Source organism: Fundulus heteroclitus, chromosome 11 (assembly GCF_011125445.2).
Source record: "Fundulus heteroclitus isolate FHET01 chromosome 11, MU-UCD_Fhet_4.1, whole genome shotgun sequence".
NCBI lineage: Eukaryota > Metazoa > Chordata > Actinopteri > Cyprinodontiformes > Fundulidae > Fundulus > Fundulus heteroclitus.
This window is the reverse complement of record NC_046371.1, coordinates 21458848-21486412: the sequence shown is the minus strand read 5'-3', so window position 1 is coordinate 21486412 and position 27565 is coordinate 21458848. Positions and strand designations below refer to the sequence as shown.

The window sequence follows — 27565 nt, the reverse complement described above, 5'->3', positions numbered from 1 at the left end:
TCTCTCTCTCTCTCTCTCTCTCTCTCTCTCTCTCTCTCTCTCTCTCTCTCTCTCTCTCTCTCTCTCTCTCTCTCTCTCTCTCTCTCTCTCTCTTTAGTCGGCTTCTTTGTGAATATGGGGTGTTTTAGCAAAATAATGTCTTTTTAATGGTCCATCTTCACATAGGTAAATAGAAAAATCAGCCTTGGTCTGCGGGATTAAAAATAAAACGTCCAAAAATTACATAATTACACAATCATGCAATTTCTGGACACATGTCAGCAGTTGGAAACAAGCTGCAATGATGCTGACATTTTCTATTACTCCGTCTTACTTATAATATTTTGTTATATACAGTTCTTTATTTTTGTCTTTTTCTTCACCACCATCGTCTTCTTGTTATTATTGCTTTAAATGTTGTTGACATGATCAGAATAAATATGGAGGTGGGGATATTTAGTTTCTATGCTATTCCTGAAAACCTGTGATGTTCAGAAGGACTGAAAGTATAATTCCTTACTGGGGCTTTTGATCAATGTCTTACAAATGAGCTATTTGCAATCCCGTGGGGGATGAAACCTGAGGTTGAGGAAACTTGAATGTTACACGTGCTTCTTTTAACTGTGTGATGTGAGCTTTTATTATTATTTGAATGTTTGGCATTTTCCAGGGGGAGTGGCTTTCTTTAGGGGAAATACATGTGATGGTTCAAAGTCTATATCCAGCACGGTCTCAGTTTCAGCCTTCCCTTCAGCAGTGCGCAGATGTAAGTATCTCTTTCTAAATACTTTTATCTTGACAGCGAATACTTTTAACTGGCTATTGCTGCCCTTAATTAATCAAATCGTCTAGTTGTCTTCGGGGATTTATAAAGAAACAATGTACAACATCTAACCGCGTGTCTGTTACTTATATTACTATATTTCTCTATTTCTATTACTGTTAAATATTTTGTATTTTGACGATTTTATTTTATTAGGCTCATCCTCAGTAGAGAAAGTCTTGTAAACCCAAATCAATTAATTGGCTACTCCTCTTTCTATGGAGGTGTTCTGGTTCTTGTCATGACTAAAGTCGCATCTGTACATTAACGTTTTTTTTTTTTTTTTTTGTTAAAATAAGAGATTGAGATTTATTTATCCGACGGGTAGACGGCGGCCATTCATTAAGTCGTCCGTCCATTCATTCCTGAAATTGTTTTCATCATTGTTCACATTTCAGCGGAAATAGAAAGCGGCGTGACGTCACTGACCAGAATCTTCGGGACTTTCCGAATGGTGTCGCTAGACTGGTGAGTTTTCCGTTTTGACATTTGAAATGGAAAGAAAAAAAACGAGGGTAGCTCCCGGTTTGGTTTGGTTTCTCGTCAGACAGAACCCGCCGGGTATTTTTTTTTTTTAACTAAATAAACCCCTTTTAATTTCGTTTTCTCCTGAGAAATGAGTTGTCGGGCGGACTAAAGCCCTGTTTTGATTAGCATTAGCATAGTTAGCTTTAGCGCGCTAACTGTAGCCGAGCAACAAAGGACGACGTTTGAATGTTTCTCTTCCTGCGCCATGATGCTCAGGTTGTGTTTGAGTCGGAAACTGGTTTTAGTTGGCATTCACCCAAACATTGTGCTAAAAAAAATAAACGCTGGCAAACGTTTGGTAAAATTACTGCTGCGACGTGCCCTTCATTATAAGGAAATGGACACAAAAAAAGGAAATGGACGCAGAAAATAATAAGGAAATGGACGCAGACGGGTTTTCTTTAGCAAAGAATCAGGTTTGTTATGCGTCCCTTGCATAAAAAGGGACACTGCACCGCATATTTCAAAAGAAGCCAACACCCACCTACATTTACTTCTGTGGAATCGGTAGCAATCTATTTTAAGATGACTGTATTTATTTAAATTATTGTGGTTCAGGTACAGCAAAATCTTTGATCTAACACCTGGAAAGGTAAATACAAATATCAACAATCCGATATAGACCCTCACACATTTGAGCCTGGAATATGAATACAAATGGGTTTGATTACACAGAGATCAACAACGTGCAATGTAAGTCAGTTCTAGGTAGAGCTTTTACCCAAGTCATGTATTATTATTTTTAACTATATTTTTATTAAAACTTCTCAACAATAATAAACCGCTCAGACAGAATCGGACAAGTTAAACAGATATTTTCCCCTATAGTCATACTCAGGAGTCCCAGTCAGGTGTTAGCTGCATATAAGTTACATAAATAGAAAACGATGCAGCATTCAGTTCCAGTTTTGGCTAGTTCTAAACTGTCTTTTCTGATAATATTACAATAAAAAAAGCTCTTGTAAGGATTGTGGAAATATTCAAGGTGGCGTAGACCAGAAAAGCTTCCCATGTTTTGACAAAAACATCTTTTTTGTCAGATAATCGAGAGAAAAGTAATTAAGGAAAACCTTCCGCCATTGTGTGTGGGAAGGGATTTTACTCAGGTATGCAGCTAAGGAGGAGACATTTTAAAGCTTTTTTTTAGTATTTATCAGTAATAGATGAGTCAGTTATTCCTAGTAATAAAAATAAAGGATTGTTGTTTAAGTTAATAGACTATTGTTCATTTCCCCACCAATGATCTGCCAGCGTTGCTTCACTAATGCAAGACCAGAAGTCCAAGTCATGCTGATCTGGTCATGACGACAGCTATGTGCTATGCTATGTCAGCAGCAGTGCGTTTTGAAATCCTCATGAAGGCCTCCGGATTTGCAACAGGTCAGCCATCAGTGGTGAACAAGATGTAGGTGGACTCCTTCACAGCCACCAGGATCGTTGATGCTCTGACGGACGTTGGTTTGGCACACTTAACTTAAAGTTTGCGGAGTGGCCACCGGTGATATTTACAACAAAGTCAACGGATCAAATATCACTTCAAATTTGATGCCAGACTTAAAAAAAAAAAAAAAAAAAAAAAAAAAAGATATGCTAAAGGAAGCCAAATCAGTGAGTAATCAATGCGTAGCCATTAAAGTTGGGAACAAAAAAGTGCGCCATAATTTAGCTGCTTCGGTTATTCCCACCGTGGCAAAAAGACGACAGCCGTAATGTTGAAATATTTTAGTAACCGCCTGATTTATACCATATATCGTTTATTTTGGTATAGCCTTGATCCAGATTTTAGTATAAAAACCCACCGAGTTCCTTCCCAGTGTTCAAGTAAACCGTGTTTGTGCAGCGTTTTATGTCCTGTCGTCGTTCCGCTCTTCATGGAGTAATAGTTCTAACTACTGCTAATATTTGGACAATGTGTTCGGATAGGGTCAGCAGCTGGCTGTAGCTTCCAGACTTTAAAAATGGGATCCACTTAATGATAGGGAGGAAGGTCCTCTGCTTCGCTCTGAACGGGTTGGGGAAAACCCCAGCTCTCTTTCATCTGTTTATATTTAAAACATAGGAACATTAGGACGTAAAACTGCTCGTCGTCACAAAGATGTGCGTCATGTGACGGTCTGGTCAGCCCAAAACCGATAATTCCTGCATGATGAATCAACATAATTAGGTCCTTTCTTTATAATGTACGGTTTGTTTTTCTTCATCTCTTGTCTTATGTGTGTCTCTGCAGGTTCTGCCAGAAAACCACTCAACAGGCACCGTGCTCATCTACTAAAAGATAAAAAATATATTTTAATTAGGTTATCCGTGTTCAATCATGGAAGCTTAGACGCCCAGAAAAGGGATGCCCCAGAGGGGGGGAGGGGTTTGAGAACGCGTATTCCCGGGTCTGTTTGTGTGAGGCTTTTTGTTTTCGTTGTATTAAAGCTTCTCCTAGGCTTAGTTACACTTTCTCGCCAAAACTGTTCGCTCGCCCGTCCCGATAATGGAAATCGGGCGTCCCGGCCACTTCCCCGGGTGTCTAAAAGCAACCGTCTAAGCGCTCGGGCTGTTTCTGCAAACACTTGTGACAGAATGGGTCGCTCTCAGGAGCTCGGAGAACTGCGGCGTGCTTCTGTGATGGGAACGCTCCCAGATGTGCCCCAGTCAGCCGTCGCCGGTGCTGTAACAAGGTGAAAGTGACCCGGAATGACAAGAAGTCGACTTTCTGCGGGGTCTGACCTGCAAACCTCATGTGGACTTCAGATTAGCTAGAAGTGTGCGTGGCGAGCTTCGTGGAACGGGCCTCCATGGCGGTCCAGGCCGTACATCACCAGGCGCGGAGCAAAGACACGGATCAGAAAGTTTAGCGTCCAACACCAGCGTCTGACCTTACAGATGGACTTCTGGAACCGTGGTCTTTGACGAGCTTGTAGACCGCCTTCCCACATCAGTAGAAGCTGTTACAGCCGCAAAGGGCGGATCAGCGTCATATTGACCCATATGGATTAAGAACAGGATGTTACTTAAGTTCATACGGGAGTCAGGGCGGGGGAGTGAATACTTTTAGTGTAGTTCGTCTGTGGTAGAGGTGATAAACAGTAATGCTGATTCCTGTCGGTCTGACCGCGGGTCTGTCTGGTAGCGATGACGTTCAGGGTGGGTTGGCCTCGTCCTTTTTACTGTTTTCAGACGGATAGTTACTCCTTCAGGTGCCGATGGAAAGAAGCCAGGTGTTAGGAGGACACAGCGCCGGGGATTTCTGCTAGTCTTCTTTTCCTTTCCACCCTAGAGTCATTTAATTTCTTTAGCTCTCTTAGCAGTGTCGTTTTTTTGTCTGAATGTAAGGTGTGGGTATGTCTGAATGAGTGAAGGACCTTGGATTTTTCAAACCCCTCTCCCTCGTAGGGGACATCTCTTTTTTTCCCTCCCTACTATATAAAAAAACAAAACAAAAATGGAAACTCTTGTTCAGCTGAAAAACAACCAGTTTCTGATGGGACTGTGTCGGAACGGGCCACCGCCCAACCTCCAGTACGACAACTCCTCAGGTACCTTTAGACCCGTCCGTTTACAGATTTATGAGATTAATTTTATTTGTTTTTTTCTCTTCCGTTCTCCATCCAATGTGACACTTCACTGCCGTTTCGTTTTTATCCCCCTAGAGCTCTATCGCATTTCCACCTTTGCCCGTTTCCCGGCCTCCCCCGTCACGGAGCGAAGCTTGGCCCGGGCCGGTTGGTTCTACACCGGCGTGGGCGATCGGGTTCAGTGTTTCCGCTGCAACGTGACGGCCGAGGGCTGGCAGGCCGGCGACTGTCCCACGGAGAAGCACCGGCAGCTCTCGCCCTCCTGCTCCTTCATCCAGAGCCTCCCCTCTACCACCAACCTGCTCTCCTCCTCCCACTCTGCTTTCTCCCCGCTCCGCATCGCCCCGGCTCTACCGGTAAGATCAAAAGATCGCTTCCTGAAAAAAGACGAGTCGTTACAAATCCACACGTACGCACTCCTCCATCGGGCTTCCTTCGTCCTCCTCCTCCAGCTTCCCGGCCCGGCCGCTCCCAACCCATCAGCAGGCCAGAGCGAGGAGGCCGTGGGCTTCCTGAACACGGCCTTCTCCGCCCTGCCGCCCTCCAGCCCCCTGACGTCTCGGGGCGTGGAGGACATGTCCCACCAGAGACCGACGTGCCACAACCCAAGCATGCGCCGAGAGCAGGACCGCCTGGACTCCTTTCACTCCTGGACGCTGTCCATCATCACCCCCACAGAGCTGGCCAGGGCCGGCTTCTACTACCTGGGACAGGGGGACAGGGTGGCCTGCTTCAGCTGCGGCGGACAGGTGGGCGTCTGCCAAGAACTCCATGGACCGATACTTTAAGCTTTTGTCTTTTAGCTGATTTTAAAACTACGCTTTTCCTGTTTTCGGTTTCCACGTTCAGATTTCTGGGATTTATTTATCTTTTTATTTAAATTTTCTCCATACAGGTGGGAATATTTATTGCAATAGTTGAGTACAGACAAGAAAACACGGTTCAGTTATTTATCACAGCGTGTTTTGCCAAAACTATGTCCTAAAAGACGAAAGTCCAATTTTCTTTTACCGAATTCAGGTTTTTGTCTTCTTTTTTTTATTCGTTTAGATTTTTCAGATTAATACATTGCACCACACAAATATAACAACAAAACTAATACCCAAACAAAAAAGGACATTGACATTACGATAAGATGAGATAAGCTTTATTGATCTCACATTGGAGAAATTCACATGTCACATTGGCTCAGTAATCAGTAGTCATAGAAAAGAGGGGTCAAGTAGGACGAGGTGCATCAAATATATACACAGTGTGTCCTCGTTATACCATGGATCAAAAGGAGTAGGTAAGAAAAGCAAAAAAGAAAAAAAAATACAAAAAGAAATAAGGCAGAGGATGTCTTCTGTACATTCACTGTGGCTTATACGCGTGTTTGACATATATTCAGGTGTAGTAGCATCAGAATCACTTCTTTCAGGATTACTGCAGTGTATTAAATAGAATTGCACATTCTAAGTTTTAAGTTACATTAAAACACCGTCGTCCTTCACATCATGTCCGAGGCACAGCTTCTGTTTTTTTCCACCTTTTAAGTTTTGTCTTTTCCTAAACAAAAAAACAAAAAATAAAGTTTCTTATAAAACTGTAGGTTTGTGTCTTTAGCACAAAAAGTCCTGTCGACCCGTCACCAGAGTTTGGCCTTTTGATTTGCAGCTGAACAACTGGGAACCGGGGGACCGAGCCGTCTCCGAGCACCAGAGGCATTATCCAAACTGTCGTTTTGTCCGCGGGGACAGAGCCGAGAACGTGTCGCTGGCCGGCGCCGCCGCCACCGCGTCCTTGGCGACGACGTCCCAGGGGCCGGCCGGGGCCCCGGGCCTCACCAGCGTGTCCAACCCCTCCATGCAGCAGAGCGACGAGAGGCTTCTCACCTTCGTCAACTGGCCGTCTCGCATCCCGGTGCGGCCCGAGCAGCTGGCCAAGGCGGGCTTCTACTACGTGGGTAAGGACTCGCCTGGTTGTGATTGGACGCTGACAGGAGCCTCTTATCGTTACATCTGCTCATCCGGCGGCTACAACCGGTCCCCTGTCACATGTCGACCTGAGCACCTAGCAATCTGCATGTCGGAGGATGAATGTTTGCACGTTAGTGAGTTCAAGTTGGTCTGTAGAGGAGAGAACAGAAGTTTTAATTAGGGCTGAACGATTTTGGAAAATAATCTAATTGCGATTTTTTTTTTTCTTAATATTGCGATTTAATGCGTTTTTTCCCCCAGTTTAATTTATCATATCTTTTTAAACATACAAACAATAAATCAATTTGTTTCCTCGCCGTGCAGATTAGGTGCTAAAAGACCCACAGCATCTAAACAGCAGAAATGATTGCGTTCTGTCTACAATATATTTCAACCAAAATTGCAATTTTGACTTTTCTCTGCGTTAACCACAAGCAACAAAAATGGCGTCTAAATAAAGACGTTTGTAAACAAGGACTATTTAAAAAAAAGAACTTTTAATATTTCTATTAGTCAGAATATTATTCAAGAGAAAAGCTTTTAGTTGATTGGGACATCAATCCTTGTTGAACATAAAGTGCAACCAACAAACAAGTCTATGTATTAAACTGATTGACCTGTACTTAATGCTATGTATGATTATATAAACTCTAAAACAAGTAATACAATTTGATTATCTCACTGCTGCAACTGTCTTACCTTCCATGTGGAGGCAAACCCACTTTAAACATTTTAGCGACACCTAATGGACGTTTCTGATTCACTAATTGTTACATAGCCAAAAATTGCTGACCTCTGCGATTTGGAAATTGCGTTTTTTTAAATCTTGATTATATTGAAAATGCGATTAATTGTTCAGCCCTAGTTTTAATTATTATAATTTTATGCATTTTTACATGTCATGAAAGTAGCTCTGAGCCGGGAAGTCGGGGATTTTATTAGCGTTTCGTGTTTTTTTTGTTTTGCTTCAATCGGGAATTCCTCAAGGACACCAGGTATCGCCTGATGACCAAAGCTCAAAGTAGTCTTATGACAAGTTTAAATTCCCCTCAGAGGAAGATGAGAAGTTTCTGCACCTCCAAGCCCCGACAAAAATCCCCCAAAACCCACATGTCGATCTTATCTCTGTGTCCCTTCAGGGAGAAACGACGACGTCAAATGTTTCTGCTGTGATGGAGGCCTGCGATGCTGGGAATCTGGAGACGATCCATGGGTGGAACATGCAAAATGGTTTCCCCGGTAAATTATGCTTTTTTTTTTTTCCCCCTCAGTTTCAAACAACATGGATTATCTATTGGAACGGCTCTGATTGTTCGCCGTGGCTTCATGGTTGTTCCTCTGCAGGTGTGAATATCTGCTTCAGGAGAAGGGACAGGACTTTGTTCACCAGATCCAGGCTCGATTCCCTCGCCTCTTTGAGCAGGTCAGCAGAACTGGAAATAAGTAAAATGTTCTTAAAATTTGTGTATCTGTCCTTGATTTGAGCAGGTAAAAAAAAGATAATTTGCCAATGGAATAAGAATTTTACACTTAAAATAGGAACAACTCATCTCCATCCTCTTATTTCGAGTGCAGGATGTCTATTTATCTTATTTTAGGGGTCAAAATACTCATTCTATTGGCAGATAATATCATTTATCTGCTCAAATCAAGGATAAATACACTAACTTTAACAACATTTTACTTATTTTTAGATCCGTTTTTGCAGTGAAGCTGCTCCAGGCGGTTTCACGCGCTTACGTCTGTTTTTTTTCCATCTCCAAAAGCTTTTAACCACAGGAGACAGCAGCTCCAGAGAGTTCGTGGATCCACCCGGTGAGTTTTAAACCGCATGACGTGGGAAAAACGGATCAACGCAGAGGCGTCTCTCATGACGCCCCCCGACATCTGTTCCTTCCAGTGGTGCACCTGGGTCCAGGTGAGGAGCGGTCCGAAGACGCCGTCATGATGAACACCCCCGTGATCAAATCGGCTCTGGAGATGGGCTTCGACCGCAGCCTGGTCAAGCAGACGGTGCAGAGCAAGATCCTGACCAGCGGAGAGAACTACAAGACGGTCCAGGAGCTGGTGTTAGATCTGCTCAGCGCCGAGGACCAGAAGAGGGAGGAGGAGCGAGAGATGATGGCGGAGGCCATGGCATCAGGTGCTCGCCGTAAGAATGTGGTGGAGAACAGGGGCCGCTTCCACGGCGTTGAACCTGAAACTTACCGTGAACTCTTCTGTGTTTAGATGGTTTCACGTTTGTGAAGCGGCACCAAGCAGCCCTGGCCCAGCGTCTGAAGAGCGTGGAGCCGGTGCTGGAGCATTTAAGAGAGCAAAATGTGTTGAGTATGTTTCCTTTCAGGATTTAACTACCAGATCTGTGACATTATTGGGAAAACAACCATGATTTAATTCCCATTGAACAGCTGTTTCACACTAAATGGGTTTCCTGACAGTTTTGAATAATTAATGAATAATTCATTTATTCGTTGGCCTGCAGCTGCTGAGGATTACAGCGGCCTCATGGCTCAGACTTCAGCCCAGCAGCAGACGGCCAGGCTGATAGAGGTGGTCCTCACCAAAGGAAACGCCGCCGCCGAGGTTTTCCGCAACTGGATCCAGAAAAACGACGTCCATCTACTCAGAGACCTCATGGGTATGAGTCTGCAGCATGACACCTGCACAGGCTTGGAAAGTATGCGCTTTAGCTTCCTCGCTGGTTCCAGATGTAATTCTACCCAACTATGATTGAAATTTAGGTTTCTGAAAATTAGAGGTTCTTTTACAGTTTTGGATTTAGATGAATCCTTAGGGAGAGGTTCAATGTAGAGGACACATTTCCTTGGAATGTACAAAGTTGTGACAATTAGATCTTTTCCCTGGTTTATTACATAGATCAAGGTTTAAAATGACCACTGGACATTAAACTGGGCCTGGTTTAAAAGCCAAAACACAAGAGTGAAACTATTTTTATTATATTAAAATAAATATTGTATCATACATCACAATCCATGCTTGAAACAAAGCTGTCATTAGTGTAGAGTAATCCAGCCGTGAAAACATTAGCACAGCCTGTGGATTTTCTAATGTAGTTAATAATGTAATATATAATACTAATTTAAACAATCCTGAGTTTAATTATTCCAAATAAAATCCAAGGAAGCAAACTTTATTTCAACCGTTTCAGGTGAAGACTAATTTGGGGTGCCCCCACATCTTTTCACATGTAGTGTCCTGAAGGTTTCCTCAAACAGAAAACAGTTTTATTCCATTTTTATGGGTTCATTTTGTATTATGCTATTAAAACTGTTTTCCAGAGATTAAGAAACTATTTGAAAAGGATATGAGCATTTATTCTGAAAGGACTGAATGCTGAAATGGGTGTCAGAGGTTGGATCCAAACCCCAGTGAACAGAGGTTACCGGGGTTTGGATCCAGATGGCATAAAGACTGTTAAACTTTTAAATTTAATAAAAGTATATATATATTATTTTACACAGGGTCACATTTGCTGTTTAATCAAAGCCTGAGTTTGACACGTTTTTCTTTCCTCCCTTCAGCTCAGTCAAATGAAGCTTCTTCACCAAGCCAAGATCTATCAGGTAAATAAACGTTGATCCTTCAGACTGAACCTGATCTGCAGTCAGGTTCTTTTACACCTTATTGTGTAACTTAATTACTGGATATTAATAATGTACAGTATTAAGAACCACATGTACATGTCAGTCCTCATTCAGGAAGTTAACATGTATTCAACGTCTCCCTGCAGTCATGTGATATTGTGGGTTTGTGATGTCATGACAACTTCCCACATGGAAATGCACCAGTGACCGAGTCAGCCATTTTTTTTTAAAAGCTAGATGACATCACAGCGTAGATCTCACTAATTTAGTGAACATTTACGTATGTCTCAGGAAACACATCCTGGATGATTGAGAAGCTCCACCAGATCATTTTACTTATTTCAGTCATATTGACATGGAGTTAAATGCACAAACTAAAAACATCCACTTTGTAACTTATCGAAAACATTCACAGTACTCTAACAGATAAGATTTTGTTACAAAAAAAAAAAATCCCAGCTACCAAATAAATGTTTACGTCACAATACTGACACCTGCTGGTTAAATAGAGGAATTTGTTAGTTTGTGCTGGATCTATATGACCTAAACGCTGCTTCCTGTGCTGCAGACCTACCAATGGAGGAACAGCTGCGGCGCCTGCAGGAGGAGCGGACCTGTAAGGTCTGCATGGACAAAGAGGTCAACATCGTCTTCATCCCCTGTGGACACCTGGTGGTGTGCAAGGAGTGCGCGCCATCGCTGCGCAAGTGTCCCATCTGCAGAGGCCTGGTCAAAGGCACCGTTAGAACGTTCCTGTCGTAACGTGGGGCCTTTCTGATAGTTGCACTAAAATGTTTTCCCCAAGACTTCAAAGCATCAGTTTAACAAGTTCAAAGGTTTTTTTTTATACATAGTACTCCTACTTATCAGATTTATCTGAAGCTTATTGCACTGAGTTATAATTAAAAGCTCCTTCAGAGTTGCTTTCAGAATCCAAACACTATTGAGTTGACATCTGTGATCATTAAACCAATAAAACACTTTCACACACGTAACATGAGTTTGTTTTCTTGAAGGGGAAAAAAGGCGCCAAGAATGTGTATTTTGTCTAAGGATATGAAAGTTAAATGCATCATGTTAGATGTAAACTTCTTGAATTGTCCACAGATGCTTTTCAAAGGAATCTAAACCATCTCCATCTAACTTAACAAAACACGTCTGGCATGTTCATTGATGTAGTGATGTCTGATCTTTAGCCTAAAAAGCCAAAATTAACTAAATCCACTATAACACAGGGTTCTTGCCAATTACATTTAACACAATGGACAATGTAAGTCTCATTATACATGGTTTATAAAAAATAAAACTAAGCTTAGAGTCCTAACTTGAACACGTTCAACATAAGATTTTTGGGTCCTGGCATGTGAGCATCATTTCTCAGCTGATCCTGTAAAGCTAAAATTTTGTAGGAATGAATTTACTGATTGGCTTAGCCTAAAAAAATCTGGTAAATTTCACTCTGTTCACATTCTTTTATTTAAAGGAAAAGTAGGAGTCCTGAAGATAAAACCATGATCTCTGCTTTGGCACATTAACAGATTCTAATCCTTCATGAAGACGCCTGTGCAAATGCTCAGTTATTTGGATCACAGCAGCAAACAGGTTTAAATCAGAGACAACCGGACTTTCGTTCAGTTCTGAAAAAGTTTTCACACCTATCCAGGAGTCTTTGTCACTCCTGGTGGCTCGCGCTGAGCAACCTGCAGTGGAGCGCTGCTGTTTTTAAGGACAGCCCATCCTCCTAGACAAATTCTCAGTCAGATGCAAAGTATTGGTAACATCTCAAAGCACACAATGACACAGAATAAATTTTTACAAATATTTATTCGTCCACATATATTTCAGCCAGTTTAGATGATGCCAATCTGTAAAAAAGGGGGAAAAAATGTGTATGAATGAACAAAGCTCATCAACAAGAGGTAATCAAATGCTGCGCTTTCTGGCATCAGTGGTTCCTTTGAATGCATCACTAACATTCAGAGCAAAATAAAGCTTTCATCACGTGCACAGAGGTAAAAATGTAGCAGTCTTCAACCAGAGGTCTTCAACCCTGGTCCTCAGGACACGCTGTCCTGTTTTAGGTGTTTCCCTGCCGCCTGAAGAAATGACTGGAGGAGCTCATGCTGTGATTTGCTTCAGGCGTGGCGGAGCAGAGATGCATCTAAGGCCTAGTCTACATGTAGCCGGATATCTGGGAAAAACAACCTTTCATGCATTTTGGCTTTTCATCCACACCAAAATTCGGTTTTACGTCTAAAACAATTGATTCAGAAAACTTCGGCCAAAGGGGAGATTTCTTAAAAACTGCGTGTCTACCTGGTAAGAGAGTCCTGGGGGTCCAGCATGTTAATCTGTGACAAATAATGTGCCGCTGACATACCATGTGGGACCATTGTTAAAAACTTGGCCATGGAGGAAAAATATGTCATCAGAGAGCTGCGATGTTTACAAAATGAGTCTAATCAATGTTAAACTGGACAAACTCACTGCTGATCTCTCGGATGGTTTATTCCTGATTGATTTTGGAAACCACAGCACTTCCTGTCTTCGCCTCAGTATCAAGACTTCAAAGTAAAAGCATACATGGACCATTATAAACATTACAGTAAATTCTGGTGCTTTTTTCTTGTTTGTTTTTACAAGCCCAGCTGCTCCAATGCACTGAGGTGCAAAGGAGAAAAAGTTACTGCAGGTCTGCTGTTTTACGGCAATTCACAGTTTGACTTGGTTGTAGCTTTGCCCCCTGTACCTCTGGCATGTTTAAAACACCCAGTGGCGTATTTGTGTGGATAAAATCTTTCCTAAGAACGATTGCTTGTGTAGAATATTTTTAAAAACAGCATTTTTCTTCATTTTTATAGAGACACAGCTACATGTGTCCAAGGCCTAAAGCATGCGGGACGGTGGGTTCTGAGGACCAGGGGTTAAGACCACAGCTCTACACTATAAAACATTACAGTCTGTTCGTTTAACCCACTGAAATCAAACTCACCTTGTTTGCAACATCCAATGCATCGTAATCTGGCGCAAGTCGAACGTAGGCCTTCTTCTCACCATCAGGCCTGAACAAATGGAGAAAAACATAAGCAAAAGCATTCTATAAATTCCATTTTATCATAAACCTTTACATTGTTTCTGGCTCCGATATGTTGATCTTCCTCTTGCATTGACAGCATATATACCTGCACCAGTTTATCATTGACAGCCAAGCAGCCCGGACCAACACGCCTTACCTGATGAGCGTGTTGACTTTGGCGACGTCGATGTCGTACAGCTTCTTGACGGCGTGCTTGATCTGATGCTTGTTCGCCTTGACGTCCACAATGAATACAAGCGTGTTGTTGTCCTCGATCTTTTTCATGGCAGACTCTGTTGTCAGGGGGAACTTGATGATGGCGTAGTGGTCCAGCCTGGAAAACAATTTGAAATAAAAAAAAAAAACGGTTTAATGTAGAGAAAGATCCCGAGCTAAACTGAAACAGCAGATTATAACTGAGGGTGCATCAGTAGTTATTAAAGTTGGACTCATGTTTTTTTTTCATACTTTGATCGCATGTAGCATCATGTGCACCGCGTTCTAGTCCAGCTCTCCCTGCGGATCGGAAAACTTACTTGTTCCTGCGAGGAGCACTCTTGCGGGGGTACTTGGGCTGCCTGCGGAGACGGAGGGTTTTAGGGCGACGGAAGGTGGGAGAAGTCCTGATTTTCTTCTTCCTCTGGCTGTGTACGCCTTTGAGCACGGCCTTCTTTGCCTTCAGGGCCTTTGACTTGGCCTCCGTTTTGGCAGGGACAACTAGGGTACAAAAATACAGTTTGTTATGACAGATGACCCCTTTATGCCTTAAAGTGCAGCTTAATTATCAACCATCCTGTCTATTTTAGCTCATCTGTGTTTTACTTGTCCCATTTAATTTTAATTTCACTGCTATTTTCAGTGTTATATGTACAGCACTTGTAGGCCAGAAATGACAATTACAAGTCTACTTCCTTAATCAACTAAGCTATACGTAATGTTTACTATAAAATTTGTTTTGATAAAAAAAAAAAAAAAGAATTGGTCTTCTCGTCACAATTAAAATGTCAAAACCTACAGAATCAAACCAGTTTACGAACAGCGTTGAAATGCCTTTGAATCCCCACAGGCAGCTGAAATTCACCGTTTCTTTAAACATCCACGCAGCTACCAGAGTCTGCACCTCATGCCGGATGATGCATTTCTTAAGAATTGTATTTAAATAATCTATATTTCCCCAGAGATCAGGTTAAATCTCGTCCTGAAAAACGCGTGTAACTTCATGCCGTTCAAAGTAAATGGCATCAGGCACAGCCACTGTAGCGTTTCCACACCGGAGACTTAAGTAGCCAAAATTGTGGCCAAATACAATTCATGGAGCTATAAAACAAGCGGATAGTAAACATACAGCTGGAAACAGGGTTTTCCGTATCAAATTTAATAAAAAAAGAAGCCCAATCGGCTTAAATTAATGACTTAGCAGACCACGTTTCGTCGGTAACATCAGCGCTAACGGTAGCTTAGCCACCACCTCTCTACACCAGACGCTTTCCAACTTACAGCCATATTAAAAGCGTCGGCAACAACCAAACTAGTCCTTATATGTCAGTACTAAAACACACTTCTAAACAAACCGCCCGTGTCCACTGTTTGGGGCGATATGAGCTCTACATGTGGGATTTATTCATTTACAATTTTAAGATTCACAAACCTTCCTTCTTCACCTTCGGTGCCATGTTGAGAAAGGAAGAGCGAACGGGGTTTCCTACAGTATAATGCAAGGACGAGATCTGGCAGCGTTGTCGCGATACTACACAAGGCGAGGCGGTGATACGCTCCTTTTCCCTTGTGTTACATCTAGGTGGCGTAAAATAATGACACAACTAACGAGACACTTCGAAAAACGTTTTTAGAGATTATTGTGGTGATTCCTGCAGTTTGACAGTTTTTTTAATCCACCCTCCACTTACTGCAACTATTTAGCATAAAGAACAATTTTATTTATGGCAACAGAGAAAGCTGAACATAGAATAAAGTGGGATTAACATGAAAAGAGGGAATGTTAAGTTTGAGATGACCCAGTTCTTAATGCCAGTCCAAAAACATCAGTCACCATCAAATTTAAACCTTCTTTCAAGCTTCTTTTCTTCTGATTAAAATTTTCAATTGAATCAATGCTAAAAGAATTGCTTCACACAGCTTAAAATCTTTACAACGATAAAAAAAATGTTAAAGGATGAAGAAGTCAAAAGATCTTTGACAAGATCCTTCATAAAAATATGTTTCATACGAATCATTTCTAAATGATGACTTCCTACCACCAGTATCATACATCATTCCATAATGTTGGTCCAAAGAGTGAGAAATTACTTTTTAATATACTTTCCAGAACTGGAGATTATTTATTCATTTATGCAGCTTTAAACTCCTATACGATATTACACTTCTCATGCTTTTAACAAATTGGGGCGTTGTAATGCAATGTGTTTTGTAGCACCCTCACTTTCCATTCATTAAAATCCACATGACTGTGTCAGTGAATTAGAAAACTGAACAGTAAATTAATTTCTGCAATTACAATTAGAAAAAAAAAAGAAAAAAGAAAATAGTTTGTTTTATATATTAATTGACCACAACGTGACACAATACAAACTTTATTTCTGGTCATTTTGATATCGGTTCACAGCTAAAAAATAAATAAATAAATAAAAGATTTACTTTCTCCGAAATTAAGGTTTTCATAGGACCAGTATAAACAGATTTCTAAAAATACAAATGTTGATCTAAAGATGTATACCCATGAATTACTGCACCGCTGCAGCCTGGCATGGAGGTGATCAGCCTGTGACTCTGCTGTTGTGTTAGGGAACCCCAGGTTGCTTTAATATTGCGTCTTAAGCTCATCTACATTACTGGGTCTGATCATCATGTCCCTCATTTTTTTTTATCCACAATACACCATCGATACTTAATAGAGATGGCATCCAGCCACTTTGTGGGGCAATCAAGGCATGATGGCATATGGTGCTGGTACTTGGCAATGTGCATTTAACAAGACCTGCTGGCAGATCTCAATAAATAACCAGCATCTCAAAGATTTTCAGGAGAGGTAAGAATGAAGAGCACCAAAGTTTCCTGTCTCTTGTCTTCTGGACAACTGTCAAATCAGCGGTCTTCCCAATGAATTAATTGACTTAAGAGATATTATTTCCTGAGGAACTGAATTATGGATATTCCTTGGCCACAATCTTCAAATTGAACACAAATAAAAATGTTTCCCTCTACTTGTAATCTATTTTATAAAATGAGTGACGCCTATTACTCTTCAGAATAAATAAGCTTTGCTACGATTTTGTCATTCACTGATGTATCTCCATGAGATACACCCAGACACTTAAAAGCAGCCTGTCACGCTGAAAACACATTTCTCCTTGCTTCGGTTGGATCTTTGAAACCATCTTTGGATCTTCACTGTCCTCACTCATTTTCCTAGACACACGTTGATACTGCACACTTCACATGCTGTCATGCTAAAAACTGTACAGAAAATAAACCAAAACAAACATCGGAAACTATTGATGCAGACCGCTTGAAATTGTACAAGAAACTCGTAACTCATTAGAATAGAATAAAAGTTATATGTTTTAAAATTTTAGTATTGTATTTAACGTTTAGCTTTTGTTGAATGACAGACAAACCAGACCTCTTTTTTTAATTTATATTCCACTCCTCTAATAAAATACGACCGGGTTCACACTAGAATCAATTCACATTTGCCAGGTTCAACCACATGGATTGGTTTTAATACAAGAGCCAAGTCCACTCGAATTGGGTTAAAATGTTAATTTACAATATGTAAACTTTGAGTTCATTATTCAAGATTCTGGATGCGAGAATGATTTAAAATCATTCACATTGCTCCACTTCCTTTCCATTTCCTCAAAGTCCATTTGTGACAAAACAGAATTTAAAAATTGCTTTTCTCATATGAAAAATGTTGATAAATTACCACAAATTAATCTCTGATTTGTGGTTTCAATCGTTGCTCATAGTCTGGTTTTCCATCTCTTTTGAGTGACTTGATCCATGTGTGGCTTTAGGAAGAAAAAAAATCTTTTAGACTAAAACCTTTATTTAAAAGTTAATTAATAGGTGCTGAGAGCCTCTCCTGAATGAATTCTCTCCCTCTATTTACCATCGTCGTCAATTTGTCCTTTCAATCCTTTCACATAACAGGAAACCAAAGTCCTTCTGTGGTGATGTCCGTTTCCTCTCCAGCCACCCAGCCTATCAATCCTTTAGATTGTGGCACGTTTTCATAACAAAATATTCAACTAAAATGTTCATCGCTTTTCAGCCACTTTGGTATGGTAATGTTTTTCTAAAAAGGTCTAGCTTGAAATATATTTAATGAAATGTAAACATATGTCAGTGCAACTAAACCATTAACTTAGAATAAACTAGACAAGACTGCATAAAATTATCTTGACTGAACTGGGTTGCTGCCAAGAAAGACTCATTAACTTTTTATGTGTCATGGTCAAAATTAAGAAAAATAAATGTGTATAATATCACTTGACTGCTTAGTTTTAATTATGTTTAATAATAAGTTTATTTCATTAATTAAATTCAAACAGTGAAACTCAAGATTCACTGTCGGCTTTGCTTCTCTATGTTTTGTACATTTGCCTACCACACTTTTTCCTTCCACTTAACTTTCCTTGGAAACACCTGCAGCGCTCTGTGAACAGGCAGACATTTGTAACTTAATATAGGGTTCTAATTAGATGCAAACCATAATAACCTAAAGTAACAGAAAAAAACTATATCGCTGTGTTTCTCTTGTTGAGTTTAAATACTGAAATAAACTTTTCAACGGTATTCTAATTTATTGCGACACACCTGTAAACAAACACAAAGTGTAATTCCTGATGACGTTAAAATAGAATAAATTTCCTTTAATGACAAAATGGCTGAACAAATAAAAGGCTGGAAAACAACAATGTATGAAAAGTGTTCTCTTTACTTTGATTATACAATGCAAAATTGTGAAACCATTAACCAGAAATGTTTTAGAAAAAAAGTCCATCGGTGTGTTTGCAACAATCCTCTTGTCCTTTGATTTTTTTTTTTCATCTGCTTTTTCTGGTTTAAAAAAAAAAAAAGACAAAGAACATTATTAGTATCTAGGACTCTTGATCCTGAATTATTAACATCATTCAGAAGTTATTTTTGATGGCAGAAATTGTCCAACAAGCCCATCTGGTGAAACCGATGCAGTAATTCTAACATAAAGTGTTCATCTGTCAGACTTTTAAATTAAAGTAACCAGTCAAGCCCATCCTTACTTTTTTAACTTAGCTCCAGACGATTTTACAGCCGTTTTCTGAACTACTTTGGGTTTTCCTTTTTTCTGTCCCGCTTTCTGAACTTTTCCTCCCTTCGTCTTTTTCTGGTCCTGCTGTTGCGCTGCGGGAGTCTCTTTTTCTCCTTCCTGGTTCCTGTTTGCCGCTCTCTTCTGTCCCTTTTTCTCTGCTCGGGGTTTCTTCTTCATGAGGAAGCGAGGGGTTGTGCAAATGGTGCTCCTCTTGGGGGGTTTCTTTTCAAGTCTTCGCTTTACTTTGCTAAAAGAGAAAAAAAATAAAATAAAACAGCCAGACCATGATAATCAAAACCTTAAAACTACAAGGGGCTCCCTGCAAACATTATTTGGTCTGCTGGACTTGGTTACAATCATATACGTTGTTTACCTGTGGATCTTTTTGAAGCCAGTCATGTAGTCCGGAACAGGGCAACCAGCCTGTTTTATAACGTTGGCGATGCTGTTTAGACGAGACACACAAACTTGTTAGGAAGAAAAATTGTTAGGAAGAAAAATTAATATTTGCATATTTGCACATTTTGCATCTCCATGTAGCATAACAAATGCTAGCGAACTCTTAGTTTTTAAATGCATTCTTGCACAAATGCCCTTTGCACAATCAAATTCTGCACATACAAATTAAAAATACTCACCTGTACACTGTGACTTCTCCTTCATTGTCTACATTTAAATTGTTTACTTTTAATTCACTGCTGCACCTTATACTATAATTTGATTTTTACAGCCATTTACAAGCTGTATGCAACGAAATTTCGTTCTGTACGCACTCTGTGCATACAAAATGACAAATAAAGTTGTCTAAGTCTAATAGTTGTCTCCAACAGATGCGCCCACCTGAGCTGCGTGTCTCTGCAGCTCCTCCAGTTATAACAAGCCTCCTTGCCTGGCCTGATAATCCACTGTAGTCACCATAAATCCCAGTTAAATACTCTGCGGTCTGAACAGGTTCCTGCTCTTCCCATCGCAGCTTCAAATTTCAACTGATTGAGCCTTTAGTAACTTAAGATGGAGATCATCCCCCCCTCTTGGTTTTTCTGTGACGAGTTTATTGTCGACTGAAAGCTTTAGTGGTTAAAGTCTTGATATTAAAGCCATGCTTTGTCTCAAAGTTCATGGTGTCTAGTTTGTTTTGTACCTGCGCAGCAAAGGTTTGTCGTTTTCTGTAAAGAAGGTGATGGCCTTGCCCTGATGTCCCGCTCTGCCCGTACGACCTGCAGGACAAACAGAGAAATAACGCTACAAACTTTATTTTTGCTGATTTAATATTTACTGGACTGGTGTGGCAGCTCTGGACCAGCTCAAACATTTAAACCAATCCACATTGTTGGCCAGTGGTCGTGTCGCTTTAAACCCACCGATCCTGTGGATGTACTCCACGGCGCTGGTGGGGAAGTCGTAATTCAGCACCAGGTTCACTCCTTTGAAGTCGATTCCTCTGGCGAGCAGAGCCGTGCAGATCAGCACCCAGATCTTACCGGAGCGAAAGCTGTTCACCACGTTGTCCCTCTGAAACACAGGAGCCAATCAGGACGCCAGAAATCATGCTAGGCCTCCTGCACTATTCACTGGTGAGATTCCCAGCATGCTTTAGGGAGCACAGGTGGACAGACAGAGGAGAGGAAGGCCAGACTGATAGATGCATGGAAACATTATGTGTTGTTTTCATCATGATTTATTGTTGATATATTTGTTCAGTGTTCTCTGAAAGGTGCTTTCAAATATAATGTATTATTATTATTATTATTATTATTAGCAGGCTGATGGGTTGACAAAGAGATGGCGTAGGACATGGCAATTATCTCACAGTTTAAGGATAAATGCCCTTTTTGATGAATTGTGACACCATTAAACTCTAAATAATGATGTTTAACCAACCTAAAAAAAACATAATTGTAAAATTGTTAAATTTATGATATTTGAAAGTTGGTTTCATGAGAGCAGCAACAATTAACATCTTAAGAAACATGATGAAAAGCAGTTATTGTTTGCCGATTAGCTATAAAGCCACTGGCGTCTTGAAGCAGCCTAGTTAATCAAAGCCAATCTGTTCCTCTCTGACTCGTCTTGTTTCCAAGAGCAGCATTTCCACTTATGGCCTTCAAGTCACAGCATAAATGGATCAATAAACGGATGAGTAAACTGATGGATGGACACAGTTGATGGACAAAAGAACAGAATGGATAAACAGATGTACTATCACATGGATGGACAGACGAACGAATGCATAAACTTATGGATGTAAGGATGGATGAATGGAGAAACGAATAAACACATTTTTAAGCAGATGGATACTTGTACAGCACTTTATCAGGTCTGACAACCTCAGAGCTCTTTACTCTACAGTCCGTCCCCCATTCACACCCTGACGGTGGTGAGCTATGGTTGTAGCCTTAACTTCTGTCGCCCCGAAAATGGAAGGATGGATAAAGTGATGGCCAGATTATTGATTAACAGACTGATATAATAATACATTTTATTTGAAAATGCTCAGCAGAAATTCAAAAACAACAACAAATCATGATAAAAAACACAAATTCCATACAACAGATGGATGATCAGACAGTCAGAAGGGTTAAACGTCACCCTGTGTGTGTTCCTACCTGCTGCTGCGTGCGTTCTGCGTGGATCACGTCAACGTTGATGCCTTCGTACACCAGCTCGTGGAAGAGCTCCCGCGCTCGCTCTATGGACTGAACGAACACCAGCATGGGCGGCAGGAAGCCCTGCGGCACAAACAGGAGAGCGTGCCTCAACGCACCGACAGGAAGGCTGAGAAAACTAAGCTCTTTGGTGTTCGTCCTCACTTTTTTGACGATGTCCCTCATGGCCACCAGCTTCCCGTTCTCCGTGCCGACAAACAGCAGCCGCTGCTCCACCGTCTCCACCGCCGTGTTTCTAAACAGAGACGTTTTCTAAAGCGTTAGAGTGATAAAAAAAAAAAAGCCAACAGGAGCATTGAGTCCGGCCGGCAGAACATTACCTGTGTCCGATGTTGACAGAAACCAAGTTGTCGAGGTTCAGGCGGCACCACTGCTCCACCTCCGGCGTGCAGGTGGCGCTGAAGAAGGCCCTCCGCACCTTAGCGTTAGAGCAGGCCAGAAAAATGGTGGCCAGCTGCTCCCTGAAGCCCGCCTTACCGTCCTCGAACAGCTTGTCAGACTCGTCCACGACCAGCCACTCCACACTGGGCAACAAAAGGCATCGTTTGGAGCCAAGACAGACACGAAATAAGCAAAAAAACATTTAAAAGTTAGTGTTACCTGCTCAGGTTGATTCCTGGAGGATCCTGATTCAGAAGGTAGATCAGTCTGTTTGGAGTACTGACGAGAATGTCTGCAAAAAAAACCCCAAAAAACAGGATTTATGAAGGGAGAACATTTACAGATCTCACTACTTCCAGATGGAAACATGTTCAACCACTCACCATATTTTTTATTTGACTGTGGGCCGTATTTCTTAGCCGCCAGGGAAGCTTTATCGATGATGTGAACTCTAAAGCCGACGCCCTCCGACAGGCGCAGCAGCTCTCTGTAGGTCTGAGGAAAGCAAACAAACCGCAGTTTGAAATTCTCTCTCTCTTTACCTTTCTCTGATTTATCCATCTTTCTGTCCCTCTTTTTATGTTTCTATCGCTACAATGTAAAATTCATACATGGTTATATTTTGAAGGCTACCTGCGCTTCTTACTTCCTACTTCTTGATTGAATGCAAATCTCTTTAAAAATCTAGATCTGCCCATCTAGATACTTTTGAGTTTAACATAATTCAATTTAATTTTATTATTACATTAAGAATCTGTTTCTGATCCTTATATTGGGTCTATCTAGAAGCAAAAACATGTTTTCCAACTATGAAGCAGCCATCTTATTTCAGTGATGGACTCAGGAAGATGGATTTTTGTTTCCTACAGACAGACTTTTGCTGATCTGCAACAATTAAAGCGAATGGTGGTTTTTTTAGGACGTCTGAAAATGTCCATAGAGGCGTTTACCTGTTGAGAAGGTGCTGCGTTGAGTGTTAATGCTTATAATAGAGTTTAAACATATAATCATCATCCTCGTATCAGGCAAACATTCTCAGTATATTAAAGTAACAAACAAATACGTCCTTTTTCAGTTGTAACACAACAGAAAAAAAAACAAAAGGACAAATTTAGCCCGTTGGATCCCGCACTCCCCGACACAAGCGATACCAATTCTGTCTGGGATAATTCTTGGACATCTCTCCTGTTTAAGTAGCAGTTAACTACCGGGTCGTTTTTTTTTTTTTTGGGCAGGGCGGGGCAAGGGGCGCATTTTAAATGTCTTCATGGCCTAAACCCCCGTGTCCGTCAGCCCTGCTTCATCTGCACGCTCCCTTGGGTCTTTTTAACTTTTTTTTGTGGCTCTAGTTGCCTTTATTTGACAGATGCCAGACAGGCAAAGGTCTCCGGGTCGGAACTCAAAGCAGCGAGAACCACGTTAAGAACCGAGGCCTCTGTACATGGGTCGCATTTCCAGCACCATTTCAGATCAGGTCTTAGAAAAAAAGAGAAGATTTAACAGCAAAAATCCTCTTTTGTCTTTGGAACGACTGAGAAAAAGTGACTTTGTATTTTTGTTTATTTGCTCTAGTTTACTTGTTTAATAGTGTTTTCCTTTTATTTTGTTATATGCAGAATCATTGGTCTTTTAAGATGTGAAAATCACCAACTATATTGCATTTTAACACGCTCTATAAATATAGTTGAGCTGATTAAGATCCACCTCTGCTTCAGGTTTACCCAAGTCACTTACGGTTTAACTTTCAACTAGATGAAATAAATTGTGTTTAACCGAAGTTTCAGCTCCTTCTTCTTCTGCAACAATCAGTAAAAAATACGCAGAGGCTGCATTATGAGCACTGATTTGGACTTTGGTGTTTTTTCTGAGTTTTCAGACGATACTTGATCTAGATTTGAACAGATATTTAATAACTCTGTACATTAGTATCCAAAATTTAAAAATGATACCAAAATAAAGCGCTGTGTGTACCTGGCTGGCCAGCTCTCTGGTCGGGGAGATGACCAGAGCTCTGAAGCCCAGATTTGCCGGCTGCTGCAGGTGGGCTAGCAGTGGAAGGGAGAAGGCTAAAGTCTTTCCAGATCCTGTAGGAGCGCACGCCAACAGCTCCCGACCCTGAAGGAGAGACCGCACCGTCACTAAACCCTCTCAACAGAAAAGACGAGCTCTCCACGGAGCATCTTAACTCACGTGCATCATCAGCGGTATGGCCTGCATCTGGATCGCCGTCGGCGTGCTCAGCCCGGCATCCCTCAGGTTCTGGAGAACGCGCGGGTTGAGACGATACTCGGACTGAAGCTCCTCAAACGAGCACACCGGGTCAGGCACGTCGCAGCCGTGCACATTTATACGGTGCTGGGCGCGGATGCGATTCACCTGAAAGTCAGACCGAGAGAGGCTTACAGACCGAGGAGTTCTTTTACTGGACATTTCATTCGTACAAAAGCTGCCAAACGTCTCCTCCTGAGCGGTTTAGTGAGAGGAGACCTTCTCCTGATGAAGATGCTTCAGCCTCTTGAGCGAGGATTTCTCTTTCCCGTCCTCCTGGAGGTTTTGGGTCTTTCTGTCCAGCGAGGAGGTCCAGGTGATCCCGCCTCCCCGGGTCTCATTCAGCCGCTCGCCGCTGGCTGGAGTCAAAGACACAGAAGACAGATTGTGGCGCTAACAAGCTTTGGGAGGATTTGGCTTTTCCTGGAAAAAACAAACATCAGATACTGAATGGGACTGAATGAAATCCTAGGCAGGTCCAGTTTGATGCGAACTGGTCAAATGGACTTTTTGGAACTTCAGAATATAAACCAGGCGCCAAAGACAATGAGCCGCATTCCATTTTTCATTTGAAGTCTCCATATTGTCCCATTAGACTCCTCGGTCAATGTTGGGTCCAGTTCTCTGGTTGCAGAGATGATCAGAGCTCTGAAGCCCTGATCATCTCCCTGATACTTTTTGATACACGCGTCTGTGTTTAATTGCCTTTGATAGAACAAAAATGCGGGATTCTTGTTGAGGATGGGACAGCGAAAGGAAAACACTGGACAAATAATAGATTATTGGGAAGCAGAGGTTGAATGCTTGACATATGAAATATTATATAGCCTACCAAATATTGCATCCAAACTGTTAGTTTCCTCTCTGACTACAAAACTTATGGTTCTCCTTAAACGCCCTGATTTTGTTCACATCTTGTCGCGTCACAACCACAAACTTTGTGATTTTCTACATGCTTTTAAAGATTAAATACAAAAAGTGTGGCGCATATATGTGTTCAGCCCCTAAATCAAATCCTGTGCAAACAATAATCGCCATACTAAGTATGGGACTAAATTTTAACATAAATAAAACTATTCTGTCAAGGTTTCAGAGGTTCTGAAACATCGTCCCAGCTTTGAACCGCCGTCAGAGCATTGTTCCATCTACTCACAAACCAACAAAGACACGACTCGTCATCTAAACTGTCGGACTGGACAATGAGAGCGTTAGGTGAAGAAGCAGCCAAAAAAAGGCCCAGGGTAACTCTGGAGGAGCAGTAGCTCGGGTGGAAAAGGCTCCCGGCAGGACAGTTATTAGCCGTGAACTCCACAAATGTGGCCTTTATTAAAAAGTGATAAGATGAACGCTAATGTTGACAGAAAGCCAAAAGAAGTCCTGTTTAAAAGGTCGCAGAAAAAAGTAATGGAGGAGATAAAAAAATGCAGCTATATGTGAAGGACAGCTAACATTATGCAGCCTTGAACACATAGTCTCCAGCCGATCCCTGCATTTCTTCAGCAGGGACGGGATGCTTGTTAACCTTGATTAACTAATAAGAGCAATTTAAAGAAAAGCGTAGGAAGAAAACCTGTTAAGAGTCCACAAAGAGACCCATTATAGCACCAGAAGGTCACATTCCAGCTGTACAACAACCTTAAACCTACAACCAGTGCTACAGTGGAACGGCTTAGATCAAAGCAACCACGCATGGGAATGACCAGGTCAGAATCCAGATCAAGATCCAATTGAAAATCTGTGTCAAGACTTGAAATTGGCCTCATCAGTCGCTTCCCTGCTACCTGAGCTTGAGTTGTTTTTTTTAAACAAAGAATGGGGAAAATGTCACTTTTGAGATATCCAAAGTTGGCAGAAACAAAAATCTAAAGACCTGTAGCTTTAACGGCATGGGAAGTATGATTTCCATTTTATTTTGCGTTCGTCTATGGTAGGGGATTTGAACCGTGGTCCTCGGGACCCGCTGTCCTTCATGTTTTAGGCTCCACAAACCTGACCTAAATAAATGGGTGATTAACAGGCCTGTGCAGTTAGTGATGGCTGCTGAGGAGGTCAGAAATCATTTGATTCAGGTGCAACAGAGCAGAGACATCTAACCAGGGTTTAAATAATAATAATAATAATAATAATAATAATAATAATAATATAGTATTATTATTATTATTATTATTATTATTATTATTATTATTATTATTAATAATAATAATAATAATAATAATAATAATAACACCCCTAGTCTTGTGACTGCAATGCGGCAAGCTGTGAAATTGAATTTAAACACTTTTACTAAATATTCCCGGACTTAGAAAACACCGACAGCAGATCCAACCCTCCGTCCTTTACCTTCCTCTTTCTCCTGGCGGCTTTTAGTCTTCTTGTTTTGATGCCTCGCCTCTCTCTGCTGCTCTTTGCGCTTTCTTTTGCCTCCTCCTTCAGAGTCTCCACTGCCCTCCTCATCCTCTCCCCCGGTCCAGCTCTGGGCTCCATTAGCTGCGCCTGTGCCGAAGTAGTTGATCGCAGATAGGCAATCGAGCGAGGTTTCTCCACCCTGGGATCTGGCCACCTACAGCGTGGGTCAGAACATGTGTACCACGATAAGCTCTGTTGTTTATACAGTGGCTGGTAAACGCATACCACACCAAATCATCAGAAAAAACAGCAACACAAGCGTCAGATATTGCTCCAAGCCACCAAGCGCAGTGGCTAGTAGTAGTGTTAGCCGCTACTTCCGCCCAGCATTATAATTGGCAACTTATATCAAGCGTACCTTAAACCGAGCAGCGTCTTGGCCAAATCTCTTCAAGTCAAATTTTGCCCCGGCTCCGAGTTTCTTAAACAAGTCGAAGGCGTCCATTGCTGCGGCGGCAGGCAGGCAGCGTGGTGTCGGATCCACGCAGCGACGATCAACATCCGGATCACACACACCCCTCATCTGCCGAGTGCTGCCCCCTGGTGGCCACTGTTGTACTCGTTTTTTCCTAGCACGTTTCTCCCTGGGTTTGGACAGTGGCGCCATCAGGGTGTGGCCACCATAGATATTATATATATATATATATATATATATATATATATATATATATATATATATATATATATATATATATATATATAAATAAAATGTCTATGGTGGCCACGGCCACCCCGTGCCGTGTCCTGGTCACCCCACTCGCCATTGTAAATTGTAGTAACACCAGTTTAGCATTTCATCCCATCATGCACAGCCAGCAAGGCAGCCGCTCTTCTTGAACTTCTATCGTGCTTTTATTTGTATCTGCCAGTATCTACTTTCCCCAACTAATTTTGTTTTTCAATAAAGGAATAAATGTACACCATATTGCTAATATAATTACACAATACAAAGGAATTGATCAGCTCAAAATGTTAACCGTACTGTTATTGATCTA

At 41.4% G+C, this 27565-nt stretch overlaps 3 protein-coding genes across 4 annotated transcripts; 1 reads left to right on the top strand and 2 right to left on the bottom strand.

Moving 5' to 3' along the window:
• Positions 1-730: 730 nt before the first annotated feature.
• On the top strand, positions 731-11454 carry birc2 (baculoviral IAP repeat containing 2). Of its 2 annotated transcripts, none has more exons than XM_036143101.1 (13): positions 731-745; positions 1201-1270; positions 3558-4857; positions 4972-5252; positions 6553-6841; positions 7994-8093; positions 8199-8277; positions 8621-8669; positions 8755-8997; positions 9084-9182; positions 9337-9492; positions 10397-10438; positions 11028-11454. In XM_036143101.1, exons 3-13 carry the CDS (start codon positions 4764-4766, stop codon positions 11219-11221), a joined length of 1626 nt encoding a protein of 541 aa, XP_035998994.1. In that variant the 5' UTR covers positions 731-745; positions 1201-1270; positions 3558-4763; the 3' UTR covers positions 11222-11454. The 2 variants fall into 2 exon arrangements, with proteins under 2 accessions (XP_035998994.1, XP_012710688.1); XM_012855234.3 differs by lacking the exon at positions 731-745 and adding an exon at positions 5349-5645.
• Positions 11455-12264: 810 nt separating this feature from the next.
• rpl23a (ribosomal protein L23a) lies at positions 12265-15314 on the bottom strand. Its single transcript, XM_012855233.3, has 5 exons — positions 15184-15314; positions 14072-14252; positions 13693-13869; positions 13452-13521; positions 12265-12324 (listed from the first exon to the last, which is right to left on the bottom strand). Exons 1-5 carry the CDS (start codon positions 15206-15208, stop codon positions 12310-12312), a joined length of 468 nt encoding a protein of 155 aa, XP_012710687.1. The 5' UTR covers positions 15209-15314; the 3' UTR covers positions 12265-12309.
• Positions 15315-18404: 3090 nt separating this feature from the next.
• On the bottom strand, positions 18405-27100 carry ddx52 (DEAD (Asp-Glu-Ala-Asp) box polypeptide 52). The gene is made up of 15 exons (XM_021312149.2): positions 26929-27100; positions 26505-26724; positions 24384-24523; positions 24087-24272; positions 23868-24011; positions 22280-22391; positions 22116-22188; positions 21836-22039; positions 21660-21750; positions 21456-21578; positions 20211-20361; positions 19991-20066; positions 19223-19294; positions 18821-19096; positions 18405-18617 (listed from the first exon to the last, which is right to left on the bottom strand). Exons 1-15 carry the CDS (start codon positions 27091-27093, stop codon positions 18605-18607), a joined length of 2046 nt encoding a protein of 681 aa, XP_021167824.2. The 5' UTR covers positions 27094-27100; the 3' UTR covers positions 18405-18604.
• Positions 27101-27565: the final 465 nt, after the last annotated feature.